General features: G+C 63.6%; 1 protein-coding gene across 3 annotated transcripts in view; it reads right to left on the reverse strand.

Annotated features, from left to right (window-relative positions):
* The window catches only part of TBC1D14 (TBC1 domain family member 14), a 298,797-nt gene that overhangs the window by 255,637 nt on the left and 27,190 nt on the right, over positions 1-15,970 (reverse strand). For 2 of the 3 annotated variants that reach the window (XM_056132917.1, XM_056132918.1), the window contains exons 4-13: positions 10,243-10,361; positions 9,815-9,897; positions 9,067-9,184; positions 8,560-8,666; positions 6,366-6,446; positions 5,923-6,017; positions 5,125-5,196; positions 4,366-4,494; positions 3,504-3,613; positions 887-1,145 (exon numbers count right to left, since the gene is read on the reverse strand). In XM_056132917.1, the coding sequence (XP_055988892.1) occupies positions 887-1,145; positions 3,504-3,613; positions 4,366-4,494; positions 5,125-5,196; positions 5,923-6,017; positions 6,366-6,446; positions 8,560-8,666; positions 9,067-9,184; positions 9,815-9,897; positions 10,243-10,361 (1,173 nt within the window). Of the gene's footprint in view, positions 1-886; positions 1,146-3,503; positions 3,614-4,365; positions 4,495-5,124; positions 5,197-5,922; positions 6,018-6,365; positions 6,447-8,559; positions 8,667-9,066; positions 9,185-9,814; positions 9,898-10,242; positions 10,362-13,324; positions 13,455-15,970 lie in introns of those variants that run through there. The other variant, XM_056132919.1, reaches the window with a different exon arrangement.

Consider the following 15,970-nt stretch of genomic DNA (forward strand, 5'->3'; position numbering starts at 1 on the left):
CGGGAGCAAAGTCCGGAGAGGAATCGGGCTAAAGGTGACGACGAAACAGCACACCTCGAGCCATGGAGTGGACAGAGGGGCCTGGGTAGCGGAGCAGACAGGGGGGCCTGGGCAACCAAGCGGAGATAGTTCAAAGGTTGCACACTGGCAAATGATCTCAGTACACACACACACACACACACACACACACACACACACACACGGAAAGGAAAGGAGGGTAGGTAAGTGGAGGGAAAATCAAGCAAAAGACCTTTCCGGGCTGGGGCAACAGCAAGTGAGGCGCTTGCCCTGCATGCAGCCAACCTGGGTTCAATCCCTGGCATCCCATATGGTCCCCAGAGCACTGCTAGATGTGACCCCAACACACATAAACAAGCATCTTTAGCTAATCACAAGATGCAGATGAGTGAAATCTAATGACCAGGAGGATCGGAGTGATAGAATAGCAGGTAAAGCATTTGCCTTGCACGCGGCCAACCCAGGTTCAGTTCCTGGCATCCCACACGGTCCCGAGTCCACCGCGGCACAGCGCCAAGAAGTCCAAGCAACGCTGGGCGTGGCCCAAAGAACAAACAAAATCAAACCCAGAAAACCTAATGACAAGTACCTGTCATCGGCGAGGGACTTGGATTCTGGCTGGTTTGGTTGGGGGGGGGGGGGTCAGTCCTCTGGGGCTGGGGCACCGGACAAGTGATGACCACTGCGGTGGCCGTGGGCAGAGCACCATGAGTGAGTCCCCGGCTCCAGGTCACCAGCGGCAGCACTGGGCTTGCAAGATGCGCGCTGCTGGGGACGGGGAGGGTACAGCCTCCCACCACCTCACGGGGACCACAAAGATCAAGCCTGGCACCCGGCCTGGCACCTGCCCGGGAGCTGTGCCACTCACCTGCGCCCACTTTTTGTTCCGACTCTGCATCTGCACGGTGGCGATAGACGCGAAGACCTCCTCAGCCAGGAGGTCGTCGGGCAGCCGGGTGAGGAACTGCGCCATGTGGATGAAGTCCATGCTGGCCAGGATGTCCTCAAAGAGCCGCAGGATGCCCAGCGCCGTGCGGAACAGGAACTCCTCCCCGTCGCGGCAGAACACGTCCCACACGCGGCAGGCCAGGTCCAGCGGCAGAGACTTGCTGTACAGGGTGAAGATCCTGGTGGGGCGGGGAGGCGAGGACGGGCAGGCATGTGGGGTGGGCACCAGCGACAACCCCCAACCCACAGCCCCGAGGACAATGACCGGGGCACATGCCCACGTAGCACTTTCCTCCCCAGGGGGCTGGGGGGGGAGGGCAGAAAGACAGAGACAGACAGGGGGCCAGAGTGACAGTACAGCAGCCTGGGGTCAAGAGTGAGCACGGGAGTGGGAGAGGGAAGAGAGAGGGAGGGGGGAGAAAGAGGAAGAGAAAGAGGGGGACACGGGGGGGGGAGAGGGAGAGAGGGAGACAGCGTGTGCTCGTAGATAAAGAACAACTGGGAGACAGCAGCCGGAGAACGTGGCCCTGGACGAGGGCAGGAGGGGGGCCCGCTGGATGTGGACATGCCACCTGGCGCCCTCTCTGGTGACCTGCCCGCCCCCGCCTTTGTCCCCCTCTACCAGGCCTGGTCCTGTGGCCTCCTCACCTACCACAGGGCCATCGGCACCAGGGTCACGGCCCCCACAGCCCCGCACCCACCCGGGCCTTCTGGGGACCCCCACCCCCACCTCCAGCTCCGTGGCCGCAGGCTGCAGCTCCCACACACTCAGGACACAGGCAAAGCCCCTTGGGCACAAAGGTCAAGGCGCTGAGTCAGAGTACTGTGCCAGGGGACCCTGGCACACGCACTGCAAGGGCAGAGATCCGAAACGGTCGAAGGTGGACCCCCCTCACTGAGTGTCTCGGCGGCCGCACTGCCGGGTCGCCCCCAGCACTCAGCAGTGCTCTTATCTGCACGCTCGGGGTGACCGGGGGCAAGGGGGCGGCTACTGGTGGGGGTGGAACACCCAGCCCAGCCAGCCCTTCCTGCCACCAGCAACTCCAAGTCACAGGAAACCACAGGTCAGAATGGCCACGGCGCAAAGGTGAAGGTCACTGCACAGCTGACCCTCCCAAGGCCCTAACACCACGCAGGAGCTCTGCCTCCCAGGCCCCCCACGCAGCCACAGCTGCTCGGGCGGCTCTTGTTGTTTAAGGACCACACCCAGCAGTGCTCAGGGGTCGTTCCGGGCAGGAAGTGGGGGACCATATGGGATGTCAGGGATCGAACCTGGATCAGCCGTGTGCCAGGCCAAAGCCCTCTCTGCTGGACTATCGCTCTGGGGGGCTGTTTTTTTGGGCGGGGCAAGGAATGCACCTTAACCATTGAGGCCCCACCCAGAAGCACCCCAGACTGTGCCTGGGATGCAGAGCCTCAGAAGATGACCACTCGGGGGTCCTGGCAGAGACAGCACCACCCCCGTGGGGGGGCCTGAAGGAGGGGTCCTGCAGCCCCAGCGCCCAGGACAGCCCGAGTCAGGGCAGTGCCTGGCCCAGACATGCCCCAAGGTGCTGAGAGTGAGCACAGCCCGCAATGCTCCCTTCTCGCCTCCTCCAAGCAAGCCCCACCACCCAGCACTTGCTTCAGGCTGACTCCTGTTTCTGTGCTAGGGGTCACTCCGAGCCGGGCCGGGCCGTGAGCCGAACCCTTGTTCTCTCTGTCCCCAGGAGGAATTTTTGCCTCCTGATGCAAATGAATCAAACAGCCACCGAGACCCCCGACACCTCACCCCGTGGTGAGGCCCAGGCTGGACAGACGCCGGCCTGAGCGTGGACGGTGGCCCAGGTGCTGCTGAACCCAGGAGGCCCAGAGCAGCCAGTGCCCTTCGTGGAGCCCCTCTGGCGCCGGCATGGCCCAGGCACCTGCCGAAAGGTGAGAAGTGCGGGGCCACTTGCCCCCCCCCCTCGCCCCGAGGCTCCTCGCCTATCTGCTCCAGCCTGGCAGTCTCCAGAACTGGCCTGTCCACTGAGATGAAACCAGCGGTGCAGGCAGCGGCTTGGCTGTCTGCACGTCACTGGGATGCCCACAGAAGCTTCCGGGGACCCACCTCGCCCCTGCCCCGTCATTCCACCACTCTGCACCCAGCCCAAGTCTGGCTGTCCCCGGCCTTCCCGCCTCCTGGGCCTGAGCCAGCCTGGGAAATGCGCCGGTCCTCCCCTGTCTGGCCCGGGACTCCTGACCCCTCCCGGCTGGCCCGGGACCCCTGTCCCCTCCTGCCGGCCCAGGGCCCTGCCTCCCGGTTCCCCCCCTTCAGTCCCTCCAGGCCGGTCAGCTCAGGTCTGCTGCCCTCTGCTGTGTGGAGCTGTCGTTGTCCGTCTGTCCATCCTGAGGCTGTCTCATCCCCGCCACTCGCCTGCCTGGCAGTCTCCCCGGGTTCGGTCCCATCATCTGGAGTCCGGGCAGGTGAGCGCAGACTGGCAGAGCAGCACCAGCATGCGGGTGGCAGGTAGTGGGCACAGGGTACGGGCAGGAAGAGTCCCGGGAAAGCGACTTACCAGTCGATCAGGTAGATGTCTGGAGTTAGGTTGTTTTTCTTGAAGTGAGCAAACAGCTTCGGCAAATTCTCTTCAAAGAATATCTCAAAAGCAGCAAAGTAAGTCAGCATCTAGGGAGACGGAGGGAGGCGTGAGGCAGCCGCAGGGGCTCCAGGGCTCACGCCAGTCGGGCAGAGCGGCGGCCAGGCCAGAGATTTCCTGGGGCCGCTTCGTGGCCTTGCGTACATGCCCCGGCCTGTCTGAGGGGCTGCCCTTCCGAAGCGGCCTCTTGCCCAGCACGGCGCTGACAGCCCAGGCGGGAGGACCACGGCCCCACGTGAATCCTGGCCGGGTTCCGAGTGTCGGGGTTGCAGGGTGGGAGCGCAGACCACCGCGGAGCTGGGACGTGCCCTCTGGACAACCTGCCCACATGGCCACACCGAGTGACAGCCATGCCACAGTCACCGTACCCCAGGGGCCAGGGCAGGGGTGGACCCTAGCATAACCACCACGTCATTTCTCGAAAGAGAGAAACTAAAGCTCCCTTTCTACGGGGCTGTGGGGGAAGGGCACGTTGAGCCCAGAGGGCGCACACTTCCTCACTGTCCGGTTCTAAGGGATGCTCACTCTGGGCAGACGCAAGAAGCAGGACCCTCTCCACTGGCACCCAGCAGCAGAGCACAGTCAGGAAGGAGTCCTGCTGAGTGGACCCAGAGTGGACACTGCACTGTGTGGGATCCCCTGTGCAAGACTGATAGCCAGGGCCCTAGAACCTTCTGAGAAGACGCATGAGGAAACCCCCACGTGGCTCCGACAGCGCCTGGGGATGTAGCCAGAGCCGCGGCGGGCACTAAGTGGGCAGCAAGCGGCAGCAGCCACTCACCAGGCTGTGGTCCACTCGGAAGAAGGCCATCTGGCAGGGCTTGTTGAGGAGGTTTGAGAAGGCGACGAAAGCGTCTGCAGTGTCCAGGTTGAGGATCAGCACGGCTGCGATGAAGGACATGCCCTGCACCTGTATGGGAGCATGAGGCGTCACGTGTGTGAGCACTGGTGAGGGCAGGACATGGCCTGCACCCGTGTATGAGAGCAGGGGCATCATGTGTGTGTATGTGAGCACAGGACGTCAAGGGTGAGTGTGTGTGAGAGCACAGGGCATCGTGTGTATGTGTGTGTGTGAGCACAGGCAGTGTGAGAGTGTGTGTGTGTGTGTGTGTGTGTGTGTGTGTGTGAGCACAGGGCATCAGGGGTATGTTGTATGGGAGAACAGAATGGGACATGCCCTGCACCTGTGTGAGAGCACAGGGCATCACGTGGTGTGTGTGTGAGAGCACAGAGCAGGTAATGCCCTGCTCCTTTGTGTTGGGAGGTATAGGTAAGGGCCGGTCATGCCCTGCATCTGCTGTGTACGTGTGGTGGGGGCTGGTGGGGCGTGGGTCCGAATACTTGCAGTGGATGGCAGCGGAATACCAACAGCCCTGATACCAGCAAGACTCGGGAAAAATAAAGCCCATCCACTCACAGTCAGTGCCCCCACCCCTGGCCGGGGCCTCGTGGTGCACCCAGGCCTGCGGCTCCTCCTCAGGGGTCCCATTTCTGCACCCGCCCTACCACAGCATCCTGGCTGAGGGAGACGCTCACTCACGTAACCAACATCGGGCCGGTAGCAGGTGTAGGCACCCAGGACGCTGTGCAGGGGGTCGTGGTAGGGGCCGCCCTGCAAGAGCCGACACGGGGGTGAGACCCACTGCCCGGGTGCTGGACAAGGGACAGTCCAGTCCTCAGCATCCACAAGCCAGGGGTGCTCATGGCATCTCCTGTTCAGCCAGCAGGGAGTCCCGACCCTTAACCTTGCCCCTGCCCCAGCCCCACAGAGCAGGAGAAGAGCCTGGGCTTCTCTGCAGGAGGCGGGCACAGGGCAGGGCGGGGTCTGTGTTACCCACCCGAGAAGGAAACACTCGACCCAGGGAAGGCTGGCAGACGCCAGGACCCAGACTGTAGGGCTGAGCCCAGCCCCAGCGCACTGGGGCCCTCCCTGGGGCTCTGACACAGCTGGGCCCACCCACAGGGGCTCTGCCCACTCTATGGAGACCCACTGCTGCCTGTGGATGGGTCACGTGCAGGAAATGCCTCTCCCCGCCCTCCCGTTTCCCAGCTTGTGCGGGGGGGACCCCTTTCCCCAAAGGCCGCCCTGGGGCCCCTTCCACATACTCTCGTGCACGAAACAGCACCTAGAACGCTTCGGGAGAGGGGGCCCCTGCCCCTGCACGCCCACCCCACAGGTTCTGAGCCACGTCTTGAAGCAGCCCAGGCTGCCACAGCGACCGACTGTTTGTGGCGATCAATCGACAAAAAAGGGCCCCGACCAACCCGCGGCCACCCCCCACTGACCCGTTGGACATCTATGAAATTTAGGTAAAACATGAAAGCCACAATCACCTACTTGCTGGAAAATGCAGAGACTAGGGAATGTTCTGGAAATGTCCAGTTTAATGAGCTCGAGACTGGCCTCTCTGTCTGCGGCTGAAAACCCGGCATCTGTCAACAGACCCAGAGCGTGTGGGATCATCACTAGCCTTTGAAGTTTTATAAGAATGAAACGAGGCGATGAGGCTCGAGAAAGGACATCGGCCTAATTACCCCGGCAGGCGCCACAGCGGCCAGAGGAGCGAGAAGCCGGGCTGGCAGAACCCCGAGTGGAAACAGCCACCCCCAACGCGCCCCCGCTGGACGAGCACTGAGTCCTGCCTCCAGGAGCAGCAAAGGTCTCGGGGCAGGTGGGCCTGGCCCAGTGCTGGCCAGTGACAGACCCTGCTGAGGGGCCAGCGTGGGCTCCAGAAGCACCCTGTCCCGCCCTGCTCCCCGCTTGAGCCCCCAGGCCCTTACCTTCGCTTTCCGCCTCAGAGCCGCCCGCGCTGAAGGACCGCCACCTCTCCTTGGCTCGGGCCAGGCAGATGTTGAAGAGCTCTGGGGGAGCGGGGAGCACAGGCTGTGAGCACAGGCCGCATGCCCCTGCTACGGCACCCCGCCCCACCCCACCTCCTAACCTGGGGTGGGAGACCCAGGCGGGCCTGACTCGGGCCCCTCCTCCCCCCAGCCGGGCTCTTGGCCCTTCCCCCCAGCCTGCCGCTGTGCCCAGTGCCCAGAGTCACACCCCTGGGGTTGGCTCCTGGGGAGGTGACAGGACACACCCAGCGCCACCACACTCCAAAGCCCAGCTCAGGCCAGAGGTCTGGCCTCGGGGGTCAGAGGCCGCAGGACCGGAGCGACCCTGGTCCCAGCTCCCGCCCTCTGTCAGGCTGCAGTTTCCCGGACCCGGCGAGCCCTCTACTCAGGAAGGAGGTCCTGACTGGACTGTGAGTGGACACTGGCACGAGGGCCAGTACGCGTGCTTGCCCCTCACTCGTTCATCCACTTACTCCTCCTTCATTCACCACTCATCCATTCTTCCCCCAGCTGGCATCCATTTATGCACTCATCCAGCCGGGACTCCAGGCCAGCTGAGTGCTGTGAGCAGGACTGGGCACAGCGGCAGGTGGACAGAGCGCTGGTGGGTGGTCACCAAGCTCAGAGAAAGAGTCAGACAAGCCTGCAGACGAGGGACTGAGCAGTCCCCACCTGGCCCAAATTCCCATGATCCCCAAATGCGCTCCAAGTGGATTTTAAGTGGCACCGGCTTCAGGGGCCTCGAAAGTGGCCACACACCAGATGGCCCGTTCGAGGCAGGAGGGCTCTGCCTGGTTCCCTGAGCACTGCTGGGTGTGGCCGCAAAACAAAGAAGCGAAACTGAAAAAACAAGGTCCCAGAGAAGCAGCAACGGGGTGCAGGCTTTTCCCTGGCACAAGACCCAATCCCTGGTCCACTGAGCACCGCCAAGGAAGAATCCGGGTGCAGACCCAGAAGTGAACACTACTGGGGGTGGCACTGAGACAAGGAACAACCCGCCCCCCAGACTACACACAGACCAACCCAGGCCTCGGTGAGAACTGGAGGAAACACCCGCTCGGCCAGCACCCACGAGAGAGAGCTGCAGCCCTTGGGTCCACGCACGGGCTGAGAGGGACACTCAGGGGCCCTGCAAACCAGCACCGGAGGCTTCTGCGATGCCACCCTGTCCAGGTCAGCTCGGGGTTCAGGCAGCACAGATGGACCCGTGTGAGGCCCAGCATGGATGGGGCAGTGCTCCAAGTCTGGCCCAGTTTCGCATGGGGCGGGAGGGGAGCCCAGCCACACCAAGGCCTCAGGCTGGGCAGCTGCCTGCACAGGGCACAACCGGGCATTCTGCAGCCCCGGTCATGCCCAGCGCCCAGCACTCAGGGACAGTCCAGCTCCCAGCACAGGGCCCAGCACTCTGGGCATGGCATAAACTGCACCCAACACATGCAGTCACACATGAACACTCATGCACGCACAAACACAATCACACAGCCACATGCACACACATAACCCATGTGCAAACAATTACACACAGCCACATACGTGCAACCACACAGCACAATGTGTAAACACACATGATCATGTATGCACACACACCCCACACACCCATGCATGCATGCAGTAGCCTACACATGGGACCCCATGTGCATGCCATCTCACAATCCTGCATGCACACTTGTGGGCACAATCGTGCTCGTGTGTACATGCAGTCCACACGCACACAGCATGTGTAGAATCACACAATCATACACACATGACCAATACACATAATCACGCAGGTGTCAGTCACACATGCCCGGTGCACATCCAAGCACACATGCTCACACACAATGACATGCCCACCCTCTCCCAGGGAGACAGCTGAGAGATGGACACGGGCTCCCATGGGCCCACACAGTATGGATTAAAGCTTCACACACATTATGGGGGAAGCGCCCACAGACCATATGCCCCAGCATGAGTCTCGCAGAAAGGACCAGTGCCAGCTGCCCCGAGGGCTGGACAGTGAGGTCTGGACCACCCTGCTGCCCCTAGGGCTGGACAGTGAGGTCTGGACCCGCCCTGCTGCCCCTAAGGACGAACAGGGAGGTCTGGACACTGGATCTGGCCGCGGCTGGCCTGAGGCCATGCAGGAACTGCTCACCGTGGGTGATGTTCAGCTCGTTGCCGATGGCCAGGCGCCAGACCCGGCCCCGCACGCTGGGAGGGATGCCCTGCCACCAGAGGTCTCGCACTTTCCGAGAGCACCACCTGGACAGGAAGCAGGAACTCACTGGACGCTGCGGTCAGGACACCCATGACAGCCTTTAGTGGCCGACTCCGTGACCGGCCACGACAGGGACGGTGCCCATGCGCAGTGACCGTAACTGCTCTGTGGCCCAGATTTCGTGCTGGCCAGGCCATGTGCGCAGAAAGCAGAGCGACAAGGGGGCTCGGGCAGCCCAGCGGCACAGCTGGAGCTGCCCGTATGGGGAGCAGGTCCAGGGGAGCTGCTGCTGGCTAGTGACCCCTGCAAACCCCAATGGCAGAGGAGGGTTCTGTGCCCCTGCAGCATGGCCCAATCACAGCCAAGCCACTGGGACAGCAAGAAGGTGGCCAGGACTTCCAGAAGGTTCTAAAAGAAAGGGATGCGCGTGCAGAGAGCACTCACATGGTCTCCCAGTGAGGCAGGATCTCATTGTTCCACGTGAGCACGGCGTTGCCGATGTTCTCCTCCAGCCGGCACCGCTCCTCCAGCTGCTTCCGCCGCCGCTGGGCCTCGCGCAGCTCTGGGAAGCAACACATGGTGCTCGCCCACCCTGCAGTGATGCCCCTCCCTCCCCCCACTCGGCAGGCAGCCGCAGGGACTGCAGCCAGACCCTTCACACACTTTGGGAGGCACTGGCTCAGGGCACGTGCTTGGGGCCGCCACCCCCTCCAAATTGTTCCGTCTTCCCACACTAAGGTGCCCTCCTCCCCCACCCCCCCATGTCCCTGAGCACTGTGTCTGGAGCTCGGAGCAGATGGCCCCGGAGGCAGCTCCTTGTCGTCTGTGCTGCAGTCAGGACAGACCTGCCCTCCAGGAGGATCCACACAGGATGCAAGCACGCACAGACGGACAGCCTCCGCCTCACAATCACACGAGGCTTCTCAACACCTGAGACTCGGGCACTGCGTGACCAGGTGGCAAGAGCTACCCCCTCCTAAGAGGCCGATGGCCTCCCTGCCTCGTCCCTCGGGGCAGCCGCCAGCCACGGCACATGGCCAACCCTGCCACGAACTGACAGGTCAGAGAGGCCGAACACGCTCAGGATGGAAAGTTATCGATTTTAAAACACTAACGGCATCATGGGAGGTCTGGCTCCAGTTCGCAAGGGGACAAGGAGACGCCCAAACACGAAGCAGCCCACCACCCCTACCTCGCTTCTTGGCCTGGACCACCATCTCCTCATACTGCTGCTGGTGCTTCTCCGCCTCCTCTGCAGGCTTTGCCGGTAGGTTTCTTGAGAGAAAACAAACATCTGTCTTTTCCCCGCCCGTGCACGCAGCATCCAGGGAAGTCTCCGACTCACAGGCCCTGGGCATCGTCCAGCAGAAAGCTCAGCTCACAGGGCAGAGCTGTGGCCGCGGGCCCAGCAGGGACAGGAGGGCGGGGAATGCCGGCAGGCGCTCCGCCATCCCCACGGCTTCCCCGGCCCAGGACACTGCCTGCAGCGGGGGTCCCCGCCACCCCACGCCCACAGTCCTGCTCTCGGCACGCAGGAGGGGACCAGCCAGCCCCCCTCCCCCACCACGGGCCAGCAGACACTGTGGGCCGCCTGCTGCCAGGGAGGGAGCCCCCACTCACGCTGGCCTGTGCTCTAGGATGAGCGCTGTGGTGGACAGCGGCTCCAAGTCCAGGGTCCTGCGCACGCTCTGCCGGGGGGACGGGGGCCTGCTGCGGTGGCCAGCCTTGTCTTCACATTCCTAGGGCGGACAGTGGCATCAGGGCATCCCGCCAGCCCTGCCCCCACCCTCAGGAAGGAGGCACGAGTCCGTGTGCAGGAGTGGACACGGCCAATGCACAGGGGCTGCACGCTGTGGCCAGACACCCGGCCCTTGTCCGCTGCCATGCAGAAAAGGCTCCTTCCAGCCGACGGTCACAAGGGCTGCTGGGAAACTCAGACACGAAATGGACATTCACTCCTCCACCACATGCTCACACACCTGCTGCCAGCCTGGACCTTGCTCTGGAGAGTACGTGTGCGCACACACGTGGGTGGGTGTGGAACAGGATGGGGGTGTGGCGTCTGTGTGTGCGTGAGAGCAGAGAAGCGTGACACATGGACATGTGTGTAAGCATGGGAGCATTTAACATGTGTGTACACACGGGCAAGAACATAGGAATGTGGCACACACGTGTGCAGCCTGTGTGGCGCTCTCGAAGGGACCTGCTTGCCACATCTCCACACAGACCCCGGGAGTCCCTTCAAGGCGATAATCTAACTAGAAGTGAGGCCAACAAGCGTCAACCTTCGACTTAAAAGCCCACCAGATGGCTACGGGAGCAACAGTCACTGAAGGTGACTAATCGCCACCTGACTCTCAAAGAGTCACCAAAAAGAGTCACCTGAGCCGCCAAAAAGGTGCCTGGGAAACCGCCTGGGAGCAACGAGCTCTCAGAATAGCCTGTGCAGCACACGGGGCCTGGAGAGGCTTCCAGAGCGGCCAGGAGGCAGGGCCTCACGGAACACACCCACACTGACCCACCGACGTCTCTCAGAGTCCGGCATTTGTGCAGCTTCAAGGCGGGCAGCTGAGGGGCCCTGGTCAGGAGATGCCGCCAAGCCCGGGAGGATCTCTGGTGAAGGCCCTCCAGCAGGGCGGTGCCAGCTTGGGGCTCCCCCTTTCTCAGACCCAGCGCGAGGGCATCAGGCAGAAGGGGGGACTAGAGAGAGGCAGAGCCGCCAAGGGCGCAGGGGGCCAGACCAGTCAGGTGACCGCAGGAGGGTACCAGGCTGGACTTCTCTGTGCCCTGAGACTCCAAGTACCCCTGTGGGGACACTTGGACTGGATACTTGCCCTGGGACCCCTGGGGCACTGTGGCGCTGGGGACAGAAGCCTGCATTCTGGGGCTGCGGCCACCCCACAGAGAGCACCCAGGCATCTAGGCCACTCCTCAGAGGGTACCCGGTCACCTGCAGCTATACCTCAGAGGGCACCCAATCACCTAGGCCACGCCTCAGTGGACACCAAGTAACCTGGGATATGTGTCAGACAGCACTCAGGCACCTATAGTCATGCCTCAGAGAGCACTCAGTCATCTGCGGCCACGCCTCAGAGAGCACCCAGGCACCTAGGTCACGCCTCAGAGGACACCCGGTCACCTAGGCCATGCCTCCGAGGGCACCTGGGCACCTTGCAGCCTGTCCGGAGAAAGCTTCCAACCATGACAGATGACTGGGAGGCGGCGCTGAGGCCTGACACACTTGATGTCAATAACAGAAGAGGGCATGGCTAGAACAGGGCATAGATGCGCACATCCACAATCATACAAATACATACACATGTACACGCACACATATACACACACACACACACATGCGCGTACCATACAGACCCGAGACTCGCTCGTGTGAGGCACAGAGCCTGACTCCAACACCACTGGCTAGAACCTCACAACAAAACTACAAAAAAGAATTAATTCGGGGGTTGGCTGGGCACGACCTGGCCACGGGCAAAGGCCCTGAGCAGCTGCAGGTCTGGCAGGGGACCCGGCACACACCCAGCGCGCCAGGCCGGGCCCAGACAGACAGCCCTTGGCGAGGAGATGCCCCCTTGCAGGGGTGTGGGACTGGCTCTGATCCCTCCAGGCCACCTGGCTCTCAGCCTCATGGCCCCTCTCCAGAGTGAGCACTGTGGGGTGCAGGGAGCACAGGGGGTAGAGGAGGCTTTGTAAGGCGAAGGAACACATCCTGGGTGCATGTTGGTGCCACCCAGTCCAGCCCTGGCCTGACCCAGCCCTAACCCAGCCCTGACCCAGCTCAAACCTAACCTGACCCAGCCCAGCCCTGACCCAGCTCTACTGGACCTGACCCAGCCCTTACCAGACCCAGCCCGAACCCAGCCCAGCCCGGGTTCAGCGCAGCTTTCCCTGGGGCCTGGGATCAAATTCGGAAATCTCTGGACCAAAGGCCAAGGCTGAGCGGGTCGCCGGACTGGCCAGAGGAGGCTCTGCAGCTGTGAGTACTGGCCACCCGCACACAGCCAGCGCGCCCTGCGCCTGGTTCCACCTGGTGGTCCCACCGAATCCATCGGGCGCTGGGTGCGGGTCCCCTCCCAGGACGGGCGCCGTCCTCGGCACAGCAACTGCGGTTGGGAAAGGCCGCAGGAGCAGGCGGGCGGAGAGGGGGCGGCCGAGCAGGGGGCTGGCGGGGGAGGCCCCCAAGTGCGAAAGGCCGCTGGCGCAGGCAGCATCGGCAGGGTGGGCGCTGCCCGTCCCTCCGGGAGGGCCGCTGCGTCACGGCTGCCCTACTCTGGGCACTGGCGTCTCGCTAACGAGCTCCCGGGAGCCCGGGCGGCCGGGGCCGGGCGGGGGCGGGGGCGGGATGCAGCCGGCGCCGACCTCCCACCCCCACCCCCGGACGGGGCCCATTTCGTGCCGGCCGGGCGCAAGGCGAGTTCCGCGCCGGGGAGGGGCCGCCAAGGCGCCTCTGCTGCCCGGCCAGGGGTGGGGGCTCCCGGGCCGGCCCCACCCCCACCCCGGCCGGAGGGCAAGGCCACCGGGCGGCTGTGGCGGCCACGCCGCCGGGCAGGGGGTCCCCGGCTCCCCGGGAGACCCTGCGCACAGCCCGGCCGGGCCCGCGGCACCGGCGGCGGGGTGGGTGGGACGGCGGAGGGGTCCCGGGGCGGCCTGGGCTGGACCCCCACGCGGCCGCAGGCCCACTCACCATGAACGCGCGGGGTGCGGCGCGCGGCCCGCGGCTCCATCCCCGGCGGGGTCCCGCCCGCGCCGGGGTGGCAGGACGCTCAGTCGCAGGCCGAGCCGCGCGAGCCGCGCACCTGCGCGCCGGGCTGGGGGCGGGCGGGCGGGGCCGGCGCTGCGGGGGCCCGGAGGGGACCGGCTCCGCGGGCTCGGGTCTCGGCGGGGCCCGCAGCTTGGGGACTGGCGGGCGGGGCTGCGGCTCCGCAGGGCGGGGCGGGGCGGGGCGGGGGTCTCGGACCGAGGGGCGCGGGGAGGAGAAGGGGGCGCGCTGGGCCGCCACAGCTGCGCAGCCCCTAGGTCGAGCTTGATGGGGCACACCGGACAGTATCGGACAGTATCCGGCCCCTGGCAGGGGGGCTCTTGCGAACTCCTTCCCTGCGCCCCGCCTCTCCCCTGCTCCCCAGGGGCAAAAGCGCTGTACAGAACCGGGCAGCAGAAATGAAGCTGGGGTCACTTTGGGGTGGGCGGCTTCTGGGAGGGCACGGGGAACTGTCCGTGCTGGAAGTGGACACTCAGGGACGCCGGAAACCTCCCAGCCCCACTCTGTCAAGGCTCCAGACACTCCAATCTCTGTGCCTGTGCAGACCTGTTCAGGGGCGATGGGATGCCCCCAGGGCCCCGGGCATCCCCCAGGGTCCTCCAGCACCACCAAGAGTGACCCCTGAGCATCACTGGGTATGGCCCCAAAACCAAAATAAAATGTCATGTAGTTGGTAAGGGCTGGAGCGATAGCACAGCGGGTATGGCTTTTTGCCTTGCATGCAGCCAACCCGGGTTTGATTCCTCCATCCCTCTCTGAGAGCCTGGCAAGCTCCCCGTGGTGTATTCCATATGCCAAAAACAGTAGCAACAAGTCTCACAATGGAGATGTTACTGGTGCCCGCTCGAGCAAATCGATGAACGGGAGGACAGTGCGACAGTGCTATAGGTGATAACCCAATATTCAAATATCTTCGAAATGTTGGTCTCCTGTTTGGGATGCCAGGGATGGAGCTGGGTTGACTGAGTGGGTGGTGGGTGCCCTGCCCGCTGCTTTCTCCAGCCTATCCTGGAATCTTGACAGGGCTGACATCCACCTCACCGCCCGCGCCCCTTTTCAGGACAGAATCTGAAGCCCTGTGGCCAGGCCTTGTCCAGAGGCAGCCAACGGGCCCGGGGAGAATGGCAAGCTGGAACTTCCTCAGGTCACCGGTGGACGCTGGTGTTTGGCTAAGGCCAGTCAGTTCCTATGGCTGAGGGTCCACTCGCCCCACCCTGCCCCCTGTGTGCCTGGCCCACACAGGTCCTGGCCATTCACGTGGCCAAGTGGGGCCACAGGGAAGTGCCCAGGGCCAGCACCACGGAGTGACCCAGTCGGGCCCTGACTGACAATTCCATCGGTCCACAACCTGGAGCTTCGTAGAAGGGGGTGCGGCAGCTCGGCGCCCGGCCATCAGGCCTCACGGCCACAGGAGAAAACCCAGATTCTCTCATTGTCTCCACATTTCAGCCTGCAGATGTGTCTCTGACCACAGTGAGCAGACAGGCCACCAAAGTAGGGGGCTGGTCACAGCAGGCCCTGCCTCCCTGCCTGCCTGGGGGCACACAGGACCTGGACCCACAGCTGTTTCTGAACTCGGGTCTCAGATTCAGACTTGGGCCTATGAGCTGAGAACTGGGACAGCACACTCTCGTTTTGTTCGGGGGCCACACCAGCAGAGTTCAGGGCTGACTTCTGGCCCCGTGCTCAGGGATCATTCCTGGTGGGTTCAGGAGCCCATATGTGGTGCCAGGGTTCGAACCCGGTTGACTGTGCAAGCAAGTCTTCTCCAGCCCCAAGCAGGGCCTATTCAGGGGACACGGGGGCCCAGGGCCAGGAGCACCCCAATGCGCTGGCAAAGAGTCCCACCGCACAGACACAAAGTGTGGCAGGAGGGTTCCTCGGCCCTGCCCAGGAGCAGCTAATACCAGCCAGGCAGCCTGTGCCCACGCCCAGGAAAAGGCCCCCAGCCCCTCCCCTCCCCACCCCCGGGGGTTGGCAAGACTCCAAAACACTGCAAATCTCAGGTCCCCGGGAGGTGGGAGGTGACCAATGGCTCCCTCTACCACACACCAGCCTCCTGATCTGCTCAGCCACTTCCCAGGAACCAGGGAGGTGGCCAGAGGCTCCATCTGCCACCCACTGGCCTGCTGCATCACTGGCCACTTCCTGGAAATGCACCTTTCCTGTGATTCAGCTTCTGGAAGTACCAGCAGCCGAGCCAAGGGTGGCAGGCTGGGCACTGCGGGCACACACAGGAGCCTCCACGGACAGTTCTGGGGCAGGGGGTCTGCAGACCCCACATGCTGCCACAGTTGAGGCAGGAGGAAGTAGCAGGAAGCAGGGAGGAGGAAGGAAGAAGAGGAGGAAGCAGTGGGAAGGAGGAAGGAGGCAGCAGCGGTCACTCCGGGCTCTGTCTCTAACAGAGGGCAGTGGGCAGCGTGGACTGTATCACAGTCGGCGAGAAACCAAGTGGCCAGAGAGAGCACTGTGGGTGGGCACTGGCCTTGCATGTAGCCAAGCCGATGCAGGTTCGATCCTCAGCACTGCATATGGGCCCCCAAGGCCTTCCGGGAGTGATCCGGGAGCACA

The sequence above is a fragment of the Sorex fumeus genome, unplaced genomic scaffold (assembly GCF_029834395.1).
Source record: "Sorex fumeus unplaced genomic scaffold, SorFum_2.1 ptg000095l, whole genome shotgun sequence".
Taxonomy (NCBI): domain Eukaryota; kingdom Metazoa; phylum Chordata; class Mammalia; order Eulipotyphla; family Soricidae; genus Sorex; species Sorex fumeus.